Source organism: Acanthopagrus latus, chromosome 6 (genome assembly GCF_904848185.1).
Source record: "Acanthopagrus latus isolate v.2019 chromosome 6, fAcaLat1.1, whole genome shotgun sequence".
Lineage (NCBI taxonomy): Eukaryota > Metazoa > Chordata > Actinopteri > Spariformes > Sparidae > Acanthopagrus > Acanthopagrus latus.
The window spans coordinates 24,737,646-24,757,775 of record NC_051044.1 but is presented as its reverse complement, the minus strand read 5'-3'; the positions used below and the strand labels follow the sequence as shown (position 1 = coordinate 24,757,775).

Genomic DNA, 20,130 nt, shown 5'->3' with positions numbered 1-20,130 from the left:
TACTGTAAAGGGAAACATCACATTTGGATTAAAAAATGTCTATGAAAGTGAAAAAACGTTATGATGATTTAAAAGTTAGTGTAAAAATGATCCTTAAAAAAGTTTCCAGAAAACCCACAGTGGTTAGCAGTGAGTGTAATCTAAAGGAAAAAGAGAGGCACATGGCGCCATCTTGTGCCTGCAGCTCCATATTACAGACCGGTATAAGGTTTCCGGTGTTATGGCGACCACCGGCAACATCTTCGCTTCAGTGTGGAGGACAGCGAGCTGTGTATTCAGGTGAACTGCCCCTCACAGTAACTCATCTTCATAGCCATTAGACCGCTAGTGATAGCGAGTTTGTTGTCCGTCCGAAATTTTTTCACCATGGACATGTTTAGTATGTTTTCTCTGTCAAGGCTTTCGCGGACACATTGGTACAGTTAAAATGAGCGTTAAGGGGCTTTGGCTTTGTGAAGAATTGACGCTACATGTTAGCCACCATATCAGTATAATTCACACATTAGCCTACAGTGAAACATTGACATATTTTACACTATGAAAAAGAAAAAAAAACGACTAAGTAAGGTGTTATTACCTCCGCGTAGACTCACTGTGAAGGTTCACTTCACATGTCCAGGTCACCGAGTGTCTGTCGGCTTATCTTAACGCTTATCAAGTTAAATCACCGCTAGCTAAGTTGTTTGTCGCTAGCTTGAAGTTAAATAGTTACACAGGTCTTTTGCTGGTCAACTGGAAATTTGCTTCTTCTGTGAGAGCTCGGGTGCGACAAAACGAGGAAGGCACAGGGGTATGGCTATTCAAAACAAGCACAATTAAGTCAAGTAATTAGTAAGTAAGAAACAATGAAAGCCATACTATGATAATTCACGCTAACTTAGCTACAACTTGCTGCTTCCATCCAAATCAAGCGTGTTCCGTCCAAAGCTTGTTTTTCGCTGTTATTTAAGCCTTGTTGTTGCTCCTTGAGAACACTTGTAATTAGTGATTTTTGATGACTCAACTGTCACCAAACTCACTGTGAAGAAAGTTTTATGATTTTGTAATACACGGCGACATCAGTCGTCCTCAGCACCTTCAGATGTGCAGACAATTGGGACACAGTACAGAAGCACAGTGTGGTGACTGCATTAACAGCAGTCACACTGATATCCTATGATCATTGATTTTTGGGTTTGAAGTATGCCAGTGGCTTTGGGCTGTGCAAGCACACTCAAAGCTCCGACTTCACAAACTCACATGGCTCATGGAAAAATGACTGTCTGTGCTGTGTGTAAATAATGGTTTGGCCACCTGGAGCTGCACAGGTCACATTGTTGCCAGCCAGCAGTTTACACTTACCCGTCAGCCTCAGTTATGATTGCTCAGACAACAGGCGGAAAAAGGGTCAGGAATACTTCCTGCGACAGGACCTTTCCATATGTGGCGCTCAGATCCGCCTGCTGCTTAGTTCCCACACACTTGCTTGTGCCCACATGCTTGTATACTGTGGTGTTAGGCTTTCAACCAAGATTACAGAGAACAAGTCTGAGTCTGTGTCTGTGTCTCTCCTCCCCTCTCTTTCTCCTCAGGCTGCTGTGAAGAGAAGGCGACTATCTCATATGTCTGGGTGATTCTGACTATGCTGCTCTTGGTAGCACTGGGTATCGTTTTTTCTTTCACTGTGGTCACCACCGAGAGGGTTGAGAACACCAACCACAAACCACCATCACCGCCGCTCAATTACAGCTGGATCTCTCTGCCACCAGAACACATACCCTACTTCCTCTACAACAACAAGAAGGTTGCCAAGCAATGCCGCCTGGACCCACTCTGCCCTTTTAAAGTAAGATATTCACTGTGTCAACTTGTGACTGTTCAAAGATGTTTTCAGTGTGATCAGAGTGTTAGCACAAAGCACGCTCCTTTACGTTTTGCTGCACTGTAAAAAAGCTTGAACAAAACTTTTGTTTAATCGACTGTCAAGTCCCTCAAAGTTTAAATCAATGATTAACAACAACATGAAATTTGTTGAATGTTGTAATAAGATGGTTACACTGTGTTTGATTTGTCATTGTTGCACTCAGATGCAGTTTTTTTAAGATGTTTTTTCTGTTCATGTTAATGGTCATGTTTATGCTCTCCTGTGGATAGTAAGAAAACAAGAAAAGTTGTCCTGGCCCTTTGTCTGTGGCATCACACTGGTACACTCAGATGGATTTAGAAAAGTTTGAAAATGGCTATGACATTTTTTTTCAAACATCAGGATTATTTTCTTTACCTAAATTTTCCACTTTTTTAAACCATAGTTATGATCATTATTCTTCTTTTACTGTAAAGCACTTTAAGCCCAATGTCTAAAAGCTGCTATAAGAATATGTTACGATTGTTTACTTTACAGCACTAGCATTTTGTTTTACACCATTGAGTGGGGTTTACTTTATACTTGAAATTACTACAATAACATTAGAGTAAATAATGATATAGACACTTACTGTTAAATTTTATCTGTATCCTATGTTGCAAGTCCTTCATTTAGGTAGCTCATGAACTGGATTTGAAAATATTCCTGATCCTCTATCAGTTTGATTTGGCTTTCTTAGCATATGAAAATGATAACATGTCCACAGAATCTGATGATTTGGTCATAGTTAGTTACACATCGAATCCACCCCTACCATTTTAACTTTGATGTTGCATGTGTGTGTGTGTGTGTATATATATATATATATATATATATATATATATATATATATATATATATATATACACACTTGTCTTGACAGCAGGATGCACTGCAGGATCTGGCACTCTGTTGGGGTTATGAGAAGAACTGTGATCCAGGGAAGCGTTTCAGCTATCCTGTGTGTACCAAGGCTGACTCTGGATGGTATTGTCACTTACAACCCTTACCTTTAACACATTTTATGTTATCACTTGGTCCTTCACAGAAGTATAATACAGTTTACATAATTTATGCCATCACGCATTTAGGCTGTGCATGATGTGTCAGGTTTTCAGTAATCTTAAATATAACAAATGGTAGTAACCTTTTATTCATGAGTTTTGTATTTACAGAACCACAGCCTCCATAATTTTTACAAAGTAAAAGTGTACTCCTTCAAAGCATGCATCATTGATGAAGCATCATGGTTTCGGCTGGTCTGATCGGCCTGAATCTCTGACCTGTCAGGACCCGTTCACTGGATGCAGCCCAGGAGCTTTTCTGGAAGCAGGCTGACTTTGGCTACGTCCAGGAGCGTCTCACTGAGCTCAAAACACTCTGCAAGGCCAGCAAGCCAGTAAGTCTGCTCATTTCCTTAGTTCCCACGGGCCTGCTGAGTCAACAGGAAAAAAACAACAGGTAGAAAAAGAAACAGCAGTAAACAAATGAGTCCACAGACAATAGGCCTGAACATAATGTGAATTTCCAAAACAGTAGTATTCGAAGAGTATTGTATAGAGACTACCCTCATGATCTCTAAGGTACAGGGTTTATTATTATCACTTCTAGACTAAATATTTCTGTTCATAACATTTTTCCCAGGGGGACTCATCATTAAAATGTAGCAGCCACACTCGCTTCTGTAAGGCAACCAACCTTTATCTGGACCTGCGTAAGCCACGTAGAAGCCATGAGAGGTCAGTCTATTTGAAAGGGACGTGTACATAATAATGCACAAGAGTTATATAGATAGGAACATTTTAAAACTCATCCATGTTCATGCTGCAGATACAGGGAAGACTTCATTCAGAGGGGAGAGATTGGTGGTCTTTGCAGACTGAACAAGAAAGCACTTGCGGCTGAGGGAGAGCACAAGAGCCCCTTACAATCCTGGTGAGATGTGACACACACATTCACACATTCACTTACAGAGCTTAAGTCAGTCAGTGCGTTTACATGCACATCTTAGTCGGATTACAGCCATAGTTCGACTATGCCACTCAATCAGACAACTGCAATTATCCGAGTATACATGCCAGTGAGAAAATTTGATTATTGGGCTGGAGCATGTCACACCCTGGTAGGCTAGGTGGCGCTGTACCCATTTCAAATAGTGGTAACAGAAACATCCCGACTGGCCTCTTTATGTCACCAGCTGCCTTGGCATTCAAGAAAGTAGGTGTAAGAAGAGCGAGACGAAGCTACATCTTTGTACGCTTCATATATGGTATACATAATAATTACACAAACTAGATGCACAATGATGCTCTTTCTCTGATCACAGTCGGACTAAACCAGTAATTTGGTTTTCTTAAGTGTCATGTAAACGCACTGAATGACTGTCTATTTGGAACTGGAGAAAACATAGGTTTATTGCCACTGAAAGGGATAAAATTATGTTCCCTGACCGGGAATCGAACCCGGGCCGCGGCGGTGAGAGCGCCGAATCCTAACCACTAGACCACCAGGGAGTGGGAATTAAGTGCGAGAGCACAATTTTGGAAGATGAATGACATGCATGCCAACAGGATGCCCATGACGTCGCTCAGAGATCAAAGGTCAGGAGACCCCTCTGCATGTTGCATTTCCAGGGTAACGTAATGCTGTGAAGAGACTCCGGTTTTACTTAGCAGTTACTGTAATGGTGTACTTTGACCAAAAGCATCTGCTAAATGCCTTAAATCTAAATCTATTGGCCAAGAATAGACATCTTAAACTTGGGGCGTGGTTCTTGATCAAGAGACCCAAGAATTTTTTCTCACTTTCTTTAATATTGTCTTTTTTTTCAAAGTTTTTGTAAATTTCTCCGTGAATTATGCATCGATCTGGACGACATTCCAGGTTTGATCCTGTTTTAGTTACTAAACAGGCCCAAAATACTCAATACTTAAAGTGCAAACCCACACAATTTTTTTGGAGGAGAAATTTCGTCAAGTTTTGATATTGCAACATCTCGAGGGACAAGATGTCATCATACCCCTGGCACCTTAAAATGTCACCCTTTAAATGAAAATAGTGTTCCCTGACCGGGAATCGAACCCAGGCCGCAGCGGTGAGAGCGCCGAATCCTAACCACTAGACCACCAGGGAATTGTTTGTGTTTTTCAATCCTAATTACAGTCATCTGCATATTCCTCATTATTTGGACACACTGATGAATAAATGGTCTGCATGTCCATAGAACTTGGAGAGCTACACATATTCTGATACGATTTGACCATGATTTTTAGAGTGCAGTGTCAGCAACATCCTCATCATGTAGAATGTGTCTCACCTTTTTATTACCTCTGCGAGGGAGGTTATGTTTTCATCCGTGTCCGTTTGTTGGTTGGTTAGTTGATTTGTTGGCAGGATTACACAGAAACTACTGAATGGATTTTCCATGACAATGTAATGGAGGAAAGGTATTGGCTCAGAACAGACCCCATCAACTTGGGGTGCAGATTTGGATGAAAGGAAGGACCTGGAATTTTCTGACTTTAACATTGTGTTTCATCCTAGACCACCTGGAAATAGTGGATAGTGGATACTGGATAGTAGCTTTTGAGCACCATTTTCCGAATCAATGACATCCATTTCTCAGCCAATAATGCATGGATCTGGAGGTAAAAAATCAGGTGGCTGTTATAATTTGATGCATATCATAGATCTGATCAGAAATTTGGGTTAAGCAGTTATGAATGGTTTACAATTCAGAGTACAGGGCTGTCGTGTTTGATATTGGATTAGGCTTGTTTGAATCAAAGGGGACTGTTGTGCCTTGGTGGAGGTATATTGTTGGCTATTGTAGTTTTGATATTGTTGTATCTACTGAATTGTCCTTGATGAAATTGATGGAGGCACTAATGACCGAATGGTCTGCACATTTGCCCTGTGCGTGTTTATTAAAACAAGAATAGGACTACGAACGAAAGACTGTAGATTGTGTAGTTGGCCCAAATGTTTGTTCCCTGACCGGGAATCGAACCCGGGCCGCGGCGGTGAGAGCGCCGAATCCTAACCACTAGACCACCAGGGATACATCTACTGCTGTTTTTTATAGCAAAGCTCACAACTGGCAGGACATGCCGTTTTTGGATGTAGCAACACAGACTATCACTAGGTGGTGCATTTTACACCACTGAGAAAGATTTGTGCTGCAGGCATTAATGTTCTGTACTGCTTAGGAGCGGCTAATGTCCTGTCTAGAGAAGGAACAATTGTAATATGTGTCATGTTTACCGAGTCAGATCTTCAAATGATGAGTTAGGTAAAGCAAAGGACTTAATAGTTTCTCAGTGGAGCTATTGATAACTTGTTTGACTTAAAATTAGAAGATTATCTGTTCGATTTCTGTCTGCCTCAGTTGCATTTTTGTCATTTGTGAACAAATTGACTACAATAATCAAAGGGACCTGGGACAACCTGCACCTCATATTATATTATATTTAAGCTTACCTTGTCTTGAAGGATGCATTTTATTAAGTATTAAAGTTTTCAAATGACCTTTTATATAAAATCATCAATAGTCACACCCAAAATACCACATTGTCAGTTATTATCAGGCCTAATATACCAGTATATGATATAATGTATCAGTGTCCATGGTTTGTTTCTGTGCCATGTTAATGCACAATGTGTGCAATTATATTTACAATATCATGATGATGTGATGTGCTATTTTTTTTTAGGTATGCTGAGCTGCAGACATACACCGAGCTAGACTTTGATCCCATAGAGGATGGACACTGTGACATCATCGTTGAAAAACCCACAGTTTTCATGAAACTAGATGCTGGTAAGTAATGGATTTATGTGACAATTGAACCAAGTTACAAAACCTTTTATTTTTATTACATTTTAATATTGTAGAAAACACATGGTCTTTCCTGCACATTGACACTGAATGATGATATTTCTGCAGTAAAGTCATGTAATAATATATGGAGTTGTTGATAGAATATGTGATAGCAATACTTGTGACATGATGACAAAGATAATAACTGTGTGTTTTATAATAGGGGTGAACATGTACCACCACTTCTGTGACTTTGTCAACCTCTACATCTCCCAGCACATCAATAACTCCTTCAGTTCAGATATCAACATCATCATGTGGGACACGGTGAGTACCTGATGCCTCCTACCTCAGCCTTAGTGATGGGAAAGATGAAGATATTTCTGAGTATAATGTTTCTGTGTAAGCTAAACCAGTACATAGTGTACAGTTGTGTCTGAAGCCTGATTGTTCTTTACAATAATTAATTACATGGTTGCAATTGGTTAGGCAAACTTGGTAAAATGTGTGTTTCTGTGGCCAAAACATTCCTCCAGACCTCCCTAGTTGGCTACTTTTCTGCTTTTGGCCAAGTATTAGTTTGTCAGCAGTGCACTATGGCCAAAGATTTGTTTAACAAGCTAGAGGCATATGTGCCTCATGAAGACATCAAGGGGAAACACCAGTTGAAAAACAGAGTGCATTTACGGACAGCCTTATCCGCCCATTGTTCCCTCCGCTTCGCACAGAGGTAAGGAGGAAGGGGGAAAGAGAGAAAGAGAAATGGGAGGGAGAGAAAACTGTCAGGGAGAAGGAAAACAGTGACCTTTCAGCTTTCAGCACAATCTGCACTCTGCAGTCCAAACAGCGGCAGGCTGTCACATAGTAGTGTGGTAACTTTGTACTTTGTACAAAACCAAAACTTCAGAAAATTACAACCAGCAGGGTTGAAAACAGATGACTGACTCTGGCACTGCTAAAGGCTATAGTTGTTTTTAATTTTACAGCTTTGTTTTTCATTTAAGGTGTAACGTTAATTGAATTAACATTTGTCCCCTTCTTTCTTATGGCTTTTTCCAGAGTTTTTATGGTTATGGAGATCTGTTCAGTGAAACATGGCAGGCCTTCTCACAGTATGACATCATCCACCTGAAGACCTATGACTCAAAAAGAGTAGGTTTAATGTCATCTATGGGATGGTCATTGCGTGCTCCTTGACTGTAAAGATGTCTAATTAATCAATTACTCAAATATGTTTGTTTTGGAATTGGAGCTTCTACGCTTAGTGAATCAATTGATAAGTTGATTGAAAGAAGATTGGCTATTTTGATTCATTTTTCAACCAAACATGTTTCTAAACAAGCTTCTTAAATGTAAATATTTGTTGCTTTTTTTGTCCTTTATAATAGTAAATGAAGAGTCTTTGGGTTTTGGACTGATGGATGGACAAAAGGAGCTTTTGAAGACGTCACTTTTGGTTCTGGAAAATTATGATGAGCTATTTTTCATCAAGTTATTAATCGATTAATGAAAATAATCAGCAGATCAATCATTAATGAAAGTAATCGTTGGTGACAGGCTTTTTAGAAATATAAACTATTAATTAATCTGGGTTGTTCTTTTAAGGAATGAACTTCTGGCACACAACACATTTTGTGTTTACTGTATCCAGAAACAGCAACAATAGTCTTAACAAATGCACTTTGGTGATTCCTGAGAATAGCATATTGCCCAATTGTTAATTTACATCCAATCATCCTTCCAATAATTTTGAAGTCACTTGCAGATGTCAAATACGTATGCATACAATACCACATTACATATGCACAAACTGATGTATGTGCCATACTGTAGCTTACTTTATTTATTCATACTTGTCCATAGGTGTGTTTCAAAGACGCCTTCTTCTCCCTCCTCCCGAGAATGAGATATGGCCTCTTTTACAACACTCCACTCGTAAGTTACCCTCATGTTTATGTGTGTATGTTACTGTGTACAGCCACTAACCTAACATACTTCACGTATCTATGTGCTCTGAGCAAATAGCAGTGTCTCATACATAATTTCAATGCTGCCTTGCTTGTATTTTCATTTTTAGATGTTTTTATTTCATGTTGAGGTAGATTTGTTTTCTTCATTTACTGCCATTATCTCCCCACATGCAGAGTGATATCCGGTTTAATCATAGAGATGCAGTTCAGGTCAAATATTTATGTGATGTATTCAAATGCTCAGCAAGTGCTTTTCGTTATTTAAATGATAATTCCAAGGAGATTACTATAAAGATGATACCATGTAAATATGTGTTGCCCCGTTGTTCCAGCCTTGAGGTGTGAAATATTGATAGGTCAGCCTCAAGCTGATGCTTTTGATTGCCCCTGCAGCACATGTCATGTTTATATTCATGTGCTCACATTTACAGCTGCATAGCAGCGACGTATGTGTGAGAAATGCTTAGACTCATATGATATTCATTCGAGGGAGATCAGGAAATATGTTTTCATTTGTCAGATTCCCTGTGTGTTACTTATTTTTCATCATATCCCAGTCCAGCGTGACCAGATTCTGTTTGCCTTCAATTCATTTAAAATCAGAGAGTTGATTTTCTAAAAAATACAAATATTGTTCAACTTTATGTGCAACCATGTGCAGGTTGTAACAAAATTATAGTTTTAATATGATATTTTGAATTGAACAAATCTAAAATGAAAAGCTTATGTGAGGGAAGTTTACACTTTGTGTGGTGTGTCGATGACAGATTTCGGACTGCTACAGTGAAGGGATGTTCAGGGCATTCTCCCAGCATGTCCTCCATCGACTGAACATCCCACAAGATGGGCCTAAGGTAGGAAGAATTCTAATGTTACCTTATAGAAATTATACTATTTACTACGCGCACACACACACACATGCATGCAGGGAATTTAAGTAGATTTATAACAGCTGTGTGACATGTGCAAAAGCGATGGTACGTTGTGCATTCCTCATCCTTCATCCATGAAATGGTTTGAATTGCCTCAAATTCTTTTTTCAGGTTGAGGTGATTTTATGAAGCACTTTTATTATGTCTAGGTTCTTAATTTGACTACAATCAGAATGTTCCATTTTATGTAAATCAAGATTTGTGGCAACATTTCCTCTCTACCAAAGTAATTTTCGAATGTCTTAATGACATTCTCAAATGCTGGTACACTGGGCAGAAGTGTTATCCAGCTGTCACAGACACACATAAAGTTGGCATTCCCTGACCGGGAATCGAACCCGGGCCGCGGCGGTGAGAGCGCCGAATCCTAGCCACTAGACCACCAGGGAGCTGAAAGGGGGGATATTTTACAAATCATGGTCAGTGATAGAGATATAATGATTAAGTAGGTAAAGCCAAGAATGAGAACAACCAGACCACCAGGGAACTGGATACATGATCTAGATTGCAAAAAGTAGACCACCAGCTTTGTTTTTGATTAATATTGTAAATACTAACGGAACAAGTTCAGTCCCATCTGCTTGTGCCAAAATTTCTGTTTGGGTAACACATAAAGGGGTCACCTCTATTACATGCAGCCATAGAAATCGTGGGAACATATCACCTTTTATCATGGTTAAGTTTATTCTTTATTTATTGGGAAAAGAAAAGATAGAGAACCCCTAATTCATTCATCCCATCTGTTGTGAATGCATTTAAAAGTGACTATTATTGACTTGAAGCCTCTCTAAGGTGCCTCCCTGCCCTCTGCCTAATAAGTACTGGTATAAGTTCTACCACCAGACTGAACAGGAGTAAATCCAAATGGGTAACGCGAGTTGTTCAAAAACTTTCTTTTTCGTAAACACTGTGTACACAAACAATGTTCTCAATGCTTGTGTTAATGTGAAGAGACCCTGGTAATACTGTGAGCAATGTTTCATGTTGTATTGAGCCTTCTTAGTGTTTTAAAAATACTATTTTGATGCTAACATAGTATTTGCCCCGAGCACTCCATTGAAAATTATTTCGACCCGAAAACGAAAATATGGTCAATCTTAAAAGTGGCTCTTTTGTCATAATTATGATTTTCAAAGAACATTTGACTCAGGTACATTCACAAAAGACCCTAGGTTGCATTTTGGCGAGAGTTTCACTTTAGAATTTCCTCGTTTACCTCGCTAGTTGACAGTGAGAAATTGGAAATCGGTAGAAAGTAGTATCAATATTTTATTAATGAACACATTTGGAAATTCTTGACGTATTGTCACTCATTTTAAGCTGTTTTGTGATGTTGCAACATTTCTTCTTTACCACCTCTGCCACATCATGGCAAAGAAGCAGGCCAGAAGCCGTAATTGTTCCGAGTGCTTACTCTCATAAGCTAAGACTGTGTCAGACACATAAAGTGAGAGTTCCCTGACCGGGAATCGAACCCGGGCCGCGGCGGTGAGAGCGCCGAATCCTAACCACTAGACCACCAGGGAGCTGTGTGAATGGTAATAATTGCAAATTGCATAAAATTATCTTTAGTCCCACCAACATGTCATGTCATGTCATGTCATTGTCCGTAACCGCTTATCCCTTTCCATGGGGTCACGGGGTGTTGCTGCTGGAGCCAATCCCAGCCTTGTCTCAGGGCGAGGGCAGGGTACTCCCTGGATAAGTCGCCAGCTCATCGCAGGGCCCTCCCACCAACATTGAACCTCCTTCTATTGAGATAATCAATCCTACCTGGAACAGTCTTGCATTATTAAACACACAAAATAGGGTTGTAGTTGTAAAATAAAGTTTTTTCTTAAAAATTATGATGTGGATTCATGATTTCATATTGCATTGATTACATTGGATCTTTGATCATTGAATAAAAATATAAACCCTGATTGGTGGATCGTTACATCACTACTTCACAGGTTTGCAGTTGAGATCAAAATGAAGGTGAGTTTGAAGTTACCATTTGTGAGTGAATGAAATTTTAATTTTACTGAATGTTTGACAGCGCTTGAATGCAGTGTATGAATAGCAAGACCTTTATATGTTAAGAATATTGTTTTAATTGTCATTTAACCAAGAGTACAGACCATATTTTGTCAGCGATCTGTTTTTAACAACTTTCTCTCTGGTGGTCTGGTGGCTGGGGTTCATGCTCTCATTGCAGCAGCCTCGGTTTGATTCTAGTTTAGGGAATTCTTGATTTATGTAAGTAAAACTTGAGTGATAGAGCACGTTTTTAAACTAACCTCACAAATTGCTTACATCAGTAGCAAAACAAAGTAAAGTAATTTACATGAGAATGACCAATTACTGTGTACCTGGCACAAAGTACACTCAATTCAAAACATATTCAAGTACAGACAGAAAATGCCATGTGATCATGAAAGTCAAGGTGCCAGGACTGCAAAAGAGCAGTTTCCTTTTTTGTTTTAAGTTAAGCACGTGGATACCCAAGAGGTTCTGGTTAGCTCATCTAAGAGGCTGGTCAGTGGTGCATGGGGTCAGTAAGTCATAAATATAAGCTTGGGCTAAGCCATGTAATGCCTTGTAAGCAATTAAAGAGTCAAATAATCAATGCTAAACTAGACTGGCAACGTGCAACGACTTTAAAATTGCAGTGATGTAGGATTTCTTACCAGTCCTGATTAATAGCCAAGCTGCTGCATTTTGAATGAGCTGCAGAAGAGTTTGGGTAGTGTGATGAAGGCAAGTAAAAAGTGAGTTGCATTAGTCAAGACAGGAAAAAATAAATGCATTTTAAATCTGACTTTTGCAATGCTCCTTAGCTGAAAGACAGAAAGGTGGACTTTCTTGGATTTGTCTCGGTTTGAGTGTTTTATTATGGGATTATTATGATGCTGTTTTGGGGTCTGACTTTCTTCTGCTTTGTGCTGACTTTGGCTGAACTGATGTGCTGTGCTCCAGCATTCGGCAAAATTAGAATCCTTATGTATCTATGAAAGGGTTCAGACTGCCGGAGCTGCAATGGAGTAGATCCGCAACGCAGGGGATCCAGCGGAAGTACACAAATAAACTAGAGTGAAACCTATCAGCACACTGCTGTGGCGGATCAAAGACGGACTAAACACAGATATGGTAGAATTTAGGTGCTGAGGCCCTGCCCACTCAGGAAATTCTTTAAACAAGGCTAATTCTATTAGTTTGGCCTTTAATACACACGTAAATGGCATTAGTCATTGAAATTGGACCTTTTGGAAAACTCCCTCCAGGGTGAAGATATTCAGGAACTCTGTTCTCTGTGTTTACGTTTGGATGGGCAGCAATGTAGATGGATGGAAATGATGATGCAGACACCCACGTTCACTTCCTGATTGAGACATGGTAGTATATGAAGCATTGTTAGCAAATGTGAACTCAAAAGTATTTATGAAATGGTGCTAAAATACTTGGTGGGTGGAGCTTGTTTTTGTTTTAAAAGTATGTTTTGAAAAATACATGTATACGTATAGAATAGGCCTAAAAATTAGCCCTGATTATCCAGTCGTTGATATATATATATTTTTTTCTTTCATTTTTTTAATTTCTCCTGAACTTTCCAGGTTATAGTATTTGTGATGTCAAGCAGACACAACTGTCTGAATAGTTTTCCTGTTCTTGATGGTAAATTTCATGATATTTTCATTATCTTTGACAGAGATGAACAGTTACTTTATACTGACTTGCACAGTTTGTAAGATGCACATAAAGTGAGAGTTCCCTGACCGGGAATCGAACCCGGGCCGCGGCGGTGAGAGCGCCGAATCCTAACCACTAGACCACCAGGGACCTGTGTGGGTGTCCTAACTGTGAATAATTCACAGATTTACAGTGAGATTCAGTGTGCCATACCACGTTACGAAAAGGAATAGATATAAATCGTAGAACATGTCCAGTCCTGCTTGTGCAGGAATGCCTCCCAGTTTACTTTGCATTTCATTATGTCGAGATTGATGGATCCTACCGAAGGGACTTAAAGATTACTTGTAAATGTATTTATGAAAGAGGCTGCACATCTCATTATCATGTTGACCTAAGCAATTCCACACACTGCAAACATGTTATGTAGAAACACTAAAACCTAATCACTAGCTCAGCAGTGACTGTCTTCTTTTAAGTGTGTGTCCTTCAGCACATGTACCAAAATAGCAAGATTGAAAAGAGCAACTGGCACAGAGTGCAGCTGGCCTCATCAGAAAGTCCTGGGACCCACACTGACACTTCACTGACACTCCAATCCCCTACATAGACATAACACATAACGTTAACGTAGTCTCCGCATCTCATTTGACATTACATTTACACATCTGTTGTGTCATTGTATCTGTACATGTTCTCCATCTAATCAGACATTTTGTTGTATAATTTCTTTAATTTGTCTGTTTTCTATTTATGTTTGGTGACTTATGCAGTACACTGACAAATAAGGCAGTAGACTATTTCTGCACGGATTTCCTTCCTGAAGACAGAAATCTTTGTGAGCTCAAATCATTGCATTTGAAAAGGGTCAGAAGTTAGGTAGATGTATGTTGGGCTTTCTGGATATACAATTTATATATACTTTGTTGTTTTTTTTTTGGTGAAATCAGGCTGCCGTCCAGCTCCCTGGTGGTCTAGTGGTTAGGATTCGGCGCTCTCACCGCCGCGGCCCGGGTTCGATTCCCGGTCAGGGAATCTAGCTTTTTTTCCACCTTTCTTCCTCTAACATAGTACTGCAGACAGCTGCTAACTGTGTGATGAAAAGGGAATTGATCCTTTCCACCACTGTCTCTGCTTGCTAAATTTATCTAATATCCTCAACTTTTATGTCAATCCTTCACTCTTTCTTGCATCTTGTACTCCTACTAGAGTGTTCTAACATGCACATTAGGGAGACAGGTTTAGGTAGTATAAGGAAGAGGACTTTTATGGTACATTTTTTGGGACATTTTACACTGGCAGACTGGAACTGAGAGGTTAATTATTGTTGACCCTACTGCGTTCATGTTTGAATGTTTTGATTACAAAGCTCAAAGTAATTACGTTGTTGTTACTCGAGCGCCTGTTCTTTCAAATCGATTGTTACAGTTAAATCAAATCTACTATTCTATTCTGGCAGGTATCTTGTTAATAACCAGGGTAGTGCCTTAGCCAATTATTGTGATCCTTATTCGAATTGCTATTATAAAGTTATTTACTTTCCAGTTAGTTATGTATAAAGTCAAGGTAAAGCTCTATTTGCGCAGAAGTAGTATTACCATTAGACCTCACCTGACAGACATTACCGCCACGTTTGTGTTTTGTGTGGTGCATTCACACGGGATAAGCAATGTCTGTATTTCACCTCTATTTACTGACATTATCTCCAGGAAGTGATGTCAAGGTTCTGACTCGAAGCAAAGCATTTGTTCCTCAGCAGCCATATTATTAGTATATTTTTGGCCACTTTCTGCATATGTTGCAAGCATAGATACACATTTTCAGCTCATTTAGATCAAGTAACAGATAATTTATCCACTTGAATGTGACAAATTTTTGTTGCTCCTAACTTTTCTGTGTTTTAAACATCAATATAACCAATCTCATAGCACATCCGCATACTGCTGTTCAACATATTAAGAACCATGATCAAAACAACAAAAAACTAATATAAATAAATATCACCCCAAATCACAAACATGCCAGTTCACACAGTATATTTATCACAAGTGCACATCTACCTATCTACCAATCCACCAAAACAACCAATCCATTCTTTTGAGGCTTAAATCAAATGCTTACTGTATCCATCTTTTGTTGTTGAGGTTGTTAAGTTGTTAAGTACACTCAGCCTGACTTTACTGGTCATCTCATTACTACCATAAATTCAGAGAAAGAGCTCCTCACTGATATAAGTAGCCCTCTAGCTTTTGACAGAGTACATGAATAACGACTGTTTGTGCGCTCACACTTTTACATACTGTCACTGCCATGCTCCTGCCACCTCATTCATCTCCTACACCTATAACTCAGCGGCGCTTCTCACAGGTGTTTTACACTCCCAGGTTTCAAGTGCTTGACTGTATCTTTATGAGCAGCAATGGCCGATAACTTTCTTACGTCCCGCGGAGCAGCTCATTGGGTATTCATGGCCTTCACTGGAAATATGCTAAGAGGCTTTTCAGCAAGACATGGGGCTGCTAGCGATAGCAGGGCGGCGTCTGAATGAGAGGTCTTCTCGGCCCTGACCCTTTCTCCAGCTCCTCCTTTCATCCCCAGATTAATGGCACAGCCAGAGACTGACACTGCTGCTCTCCTCTATTGTGTCCTATTCATCCGCTTCTACCGCCCTTCTCCTCCTATCTTCCCCTCGTCATAATTGGCTCCGGTCTGGTCTTTTTAAATACTTGTTTAAGATGTTTTTGAAGTGGAAGAGAAGAAATTAGGCCTGTGTTGAATACTCATATGTCCACTGCTTATAGTACAGTGCCTAGCTGTAGTTTGTCAGGTTTATTGCATCCAGGTTGTAAATTGCTGAGTTGCTGTTAGTGTCATTACTTTGATTTCAGGATGGTGACATTGTGATCATTAGTGTTTATTCCCATATGTTACAGAGGTCTAAATTCTCTTTCAGAACACAAGGTGGCAGTAAGAGAACATAGAAAAAAGAAGCATCTGTGTACTGTGTTCCTCAGAGAGGAAAACCTTTTATTCCACTCAAAAATATTTTGTAATGTGATTTAAACTAATGTGTCCTCTCCTCTGTGCCTGTTTCAAAGAGACATTATAAGTAGAGGCTTTGTAGTTAGTTTGAATGAGCATCATGTTTTCCCAGCCGCCTATCTTTTCTGTCCTTGGCTGATTGATTATTGGGTGCATTGCTGTTTTCAGGAGGGGCGTGTTCGTGTCACCCTGCTGGCTCGCAGCACAGAATACAGAAGGATATTAAACCAAGTGGAGGTGAGTCCAGCAGCACCACCCTCCCTCCTTCCTTCTTCCCTCCCTCTCTTCTTTTTTGCCTCTTACTTTCTTTTCCCTCCATCCACCTGTCCTCCTTTGTCTTTCTCTTTCCCTCTCCGTCTCTCCCCTCGTGCTGTGCGGCTCTGCCACTCCCGCAGCTCCTCCTATCCACCATTGATTTACTGCCCACATCTGTTAAGTGCCTATTTAAAATCTTATTCGCTATAAACAGTACAAGTAAAAAAGGCTTGTGATTTATATGGTCACTGCCGATATTTGTTTGCTCTCTCATTGATCAGAGAACACGCACCTCTGTTGTTTTTACAGCTGGTAAACGCCCTCAAGACTGTGCCTTCCCTGGAGGTCAATGTGGTGGACTACAAATACAAGTGAGTTATAGGAGCACTTGCCACATTACTACATGAGCTATTCAGTGCTGCTTAGCACTGGTTAAGGATGTAACAGTGCTGTATGAGCACAAAGGAAGTGTGTAGCCTTTTAAATTGTGTAATAGCGACAGTGTTCACACACTGAAAATGATTGATATGTGACTCCCTGTGTCTTTCAAGGGATGTTCCCTTCCTGGTGCAGCTGAGGATCACCCACAACTCTGACATCTTTATAGGGATGCACGGAGCTGGTCTCACACACCTCCTCTTCCTCCCTGACTGGGCTGTCATCTTTGAGCTGTGAGTGACACTTTTTGTCTGCCTGTGTGAGCATGTGTGAGAGTGACAGACAGAAGAAGACAGAGAGGGAAGCAGGGAAGAGCGATGGGTTTGGCAGGGCGCTGAGCCCAAAGTGCCCCTCAGACACTTGGTGTATGACTGTGAAATACCGTCTAATTAACCAGGCATTCATCACGGCCGCTACCCTGGGCCGAGGAGTTGATTGGAAAGTGTTTCTGTGCGTGAGAGTGATTTTTTGTGAGTGACACCGAGCGAGCACCACAGTGTCTATACAGCGAGAGAGTGGTTAAGATGGAGGAAGAAAGAGTGAAAGTGAGGCAGACCGAGGAGAGCAGGAGATAAAGTGGCTGCATCTGTCCCTCCCAGATATAATTGTCAGGATGAGAGCTGCTATCGAGATTTGGCTCGGCTGCGGGGCATTCGATACGTGACTTGGCAGAAAATGGACAAAGTGCTCCCACAGGACAAGGTAGGGGAAACTCCCGTACCAGCCATTAGCTCTCCAGCACCTCGGTGTGAGCTTTTTCAATATATCTCGCCTATCCTACATATGTATGCACACACATTTGATTAAGTGTAATTTGTATTTTGTCAGCTAATCTAAATGTGGGCACTGTTCTCTCACTTCTCCCAGGGTCACCATCCAACCCTCGGGGACCATCCCAAGTTTACCAACTACTCCTTTGATGTGGCGGAGTTCATGCGTCTCGTGCTGGAGGCAGCTGATCACGTCAGACACCATCCCAAATGGCAGCGCAGGGCTCTTCATGATGAACTCTAGAGTCTCTGTGAATGTGGGACACACACATCAGGCTGCTGAGGAACTCTTAACATGAACCTGCCGTTGTTTTTAAAGTCACCTCTGCCACCAGTGAGTATCAGTGGTCTGGCAGAGTCACCTCCTGTCTGCTGCTTTGATAGGTCAGGATGGGCAAAAGCAGTATGGTGGACAAGTTGGAGGTTAGCTCCCACCAGCTCCATTAGTGTCAAATCAGTTAAAGGACGAGAAGAGTGCAGTGTTGAAGCATCTGGAGAGCGATGAGATGTGTCCTATGTTTCTTCATTACCTCCGCTGCGTCTACTTCATTCTACACCGACAAAGTTAGCTAATGAGCAGCTGTTACGGCATCCCTTCACATGCGACATCTTGTCACATTTGATCAGAGTCACCTTGATGCGCGCCTCTTCAGAGCTGTTGACAATCACAACGCCAGAGTTTTTGAACACATCCAGCACACGACAGTCTAATATGACGGGTGCAGTGCTCACATGCTGGATTCACAACTTGAATTGCAGACTTCGACTTTTTGTTGCAGGAAGTTGGATTTGTGAACTCGTGTAGTTTTCATTTATGTTAAGTGTTAACAAAAATAACTCTAAAAATAGGAGACAGAAAGTAAAACACTCAAGCCACCGAGAGGAATCCCTTTACTATCAGTATTAGCATGCTTGTGTATGCAAGTTCAGGAACACTTTTAAAATGATTTGATACCAAGTACAGTGAAACACATGAAAAACTTTTTGTCAGTGAAATTGAACACTCCATTGTTTTATGCAACCCTATGACAGTAATGTTAATATCAAAAATACCTGGCAGCTTTTTATATGTACCTTTTAATATTTGCATCTGTATTTACAGTTTACATTCCTAACATTTGGTATTTAAACATACAGTGTGTATTTGTCTTGTTGGTTTGATGCTGTTGATACTGATGTCTATTTTAACTATTCATTCCTTTGCATTTTCCCAAAGGAACTGCTTTGTTAAGATGGTCAAAGTATGAGCTACTGCTGATGTACATTACTTTTCCTTAAGCCTTTTGAATACTGTAAGTCAGATATTTTACATTAGACTAGTCTGAAAAGGAACAAGCACAATATGCATGCCGTCTGGTGCAATGCACAAGAATATCTGGGGTGCTAAGAAGATAATTTTTCTTATTTCTTGGCCCTCAGTGAGCTTGATGATTTATTTATAGTTGAAACCATGTTGAACTCGGCCGGACCTATTTGGTCAGGGCTGCGCTAGACTTGTAGGCAATTTCATATTCAGAAGCTGTGTAATATTTTGAAATAAATAATTCTCAAAAATGCTGAAGCAAGTCTTCTCGTCTGCACCGGCCACATTAAACATCAGAGATTTAATTCATCTTAATTTAATCAATCATCTTCTGAAGTATGACCTTGGAGGGGAAAAAACTGAAGCGTCTGTGTTGCCGGTTCTTGCTGATTCCAGACAGCTCTTTGCTGTGGCTTTCATTATTTTAGTGAGTTCAGGTCTAAGGAGGGAAAGGGCTCCTCGCGAAAGGGCACTGGTTCAGTTTTTTACTGTCACCATAATAAATCTGGATGACCTCAAAGGCTGCCCAAGTTAACAGTGACGCATCGTGGCCACATGGGGGCAGTGCAAGACCGCACATGAGGCCAGATCGTCACCGTGCGCGGTGTGATCGTCCCTGACAGACTTATTCCAAACAGTGCAGAGAGTGAGAACAATTTATTCACAAATATATCAAATGGGTCACAAGAAGACAGTGTTTGTTTAAATGTATTCCTTCCAATATCACAAGTTTGCTGTCAGCAGCCGTGCTCCTCCTGCACGCTCTTTGCGGATGTTGTGTCTGAACTTTCTGAGTATTGACAGACACCGGGCCTGTCTGGGATGGACACTATTTATGGCCCTGCTCGGGTTACTGCCAGTGACCTCGTAAAGAAATGAAGAATCTCTATGCAGGGGGGATCAAAAGCAGAGGAACCAAGATGTCTGTTCTCATTAACCTTCATGGCGGCTCCAAATCGATGACCCAGGCTTTTTTTTTTTTTTTTTTTTTTTGCGCAAAGCTGCCTGACTGCTGGATGTATCCAAAATGGAAGACGTCAGAAACCCATC

The 20,130-nt window shown here is 40.6% G+C and overlaps 1 protein-coding gene and 7 non-coding genes across 9 annotated transcripts; 2 read left to right on the top strand and 6 right to left on the bottom strand.

The window, feature by feature from the left end:
• The first annotated feature begins 127 nt into the window (after positions 1-127).
• On the top strand, positions 128-19,334 carry eogt (EGF domain-specific O-linked N-acetylglucosamine (GlcNAc) transferase). Of its 2 annotated transcripts, none has more exons than XM_037100708.1 (16): positions 128-279; positions 1,572-1,825; positions 2,769-2,869; positions 3,173-3,281; positions 3,527-3,621; positions 3,713-3,817; positions 6,595-6,701; positions 6,925-7,028; positions 7,761-7,853; positions 8,565-8,636; positions 9,439-9,525; positions 16,483-16,551; positions 16,879-16,940; positions 17,121-17,240; positions 17,607-17,709; positions 17,875-19,334. In XM_037100708.1, the coding sequence occupies exons 1-16, from the start codon at positions 162-164 to the stop codon at positions 18,019-18,021; spliced, it is 1,746 nt and encodes a 581-aa protein (XP_036956603.1). In that variant the 5' UTR covers positions 128-161; the 3' UTR covers positions 18,022-19,334. The 2 variants fall into 2 exon arrangements, with proteins under 2 accessions (XP_036956603.1, XP_036956602.1); XM_037100707.1 differs by having other exon boundaries at positions 2,766-2,869.
• trnae-cuc lies at positions 4,324-4,395 on the bottom strand. The gene has a single exon. It is a non-coding gene; the product is annotated as a tRNA-Glu (tRNA).
• Positions 4,943-5,014, bottom strand: trnae-cuc. Its single transcript has one exon. It is a non-coding gene; the product is annotated as a tRNA-Glu (tRNA).
• Positions 5,871-5,942, bottom strand: trnae-cuc. Its single transcript has one exon. It is a non-coding gene; the product is annotated as a tRNA-Glu (tRNA).
• Positions 9,921-9,992, bottom strand: trnae-cuc. The gene has a single exon. It is a non-coding gene; the product is annotated as a tRNA-Glu (tRNA).
• trnae-cuc lies at positions 11,058-11,129 on the bottom strand. The gene has a single exon. It is a non-coding gene; the product is annotated as a tRNA-Glu (tRNA).
• On the bottom strand, positions 13,351-13,422 carry trnae-cuc. The gene has a single exon. It is a non-coding gene; the product is annotated as a tRNA-Glu (tRNA).
• trnae-cuc lies at positions 14,236-14,307 on the top strand. Its single transcript has one exon. It is a non-coding gene; the product is annotated as a tRNA-Glu (tRNA).
• Positions 19,335-20,130: the final 796 nt, after the last annotated feature.

Excerpts from the sequence above, each read along its gene's own strand:
- eogt (XM_037100707.1), top strand. The coding sequence starts at position 162 with ATGGCGCCATCTTGTGCCTGCAGCTCCATATTACAGACCGGTATAAGG. Across the intron at positions 2,870-3,172 it reads ACCAAGGCTGACTCTGGATG|GACCCGTTCACTGGATGCAG; the intron begins GTATTGTCACTT and ends CTGACCTGTCAG. Across the intron at positions 8,637-9,438 it reads TCTTTTACAACACTCCACTC|ATTTCGGACTGCTACAGTGA; the intron begins GTAAGTTACCCT and ends TGTCGATGACAG.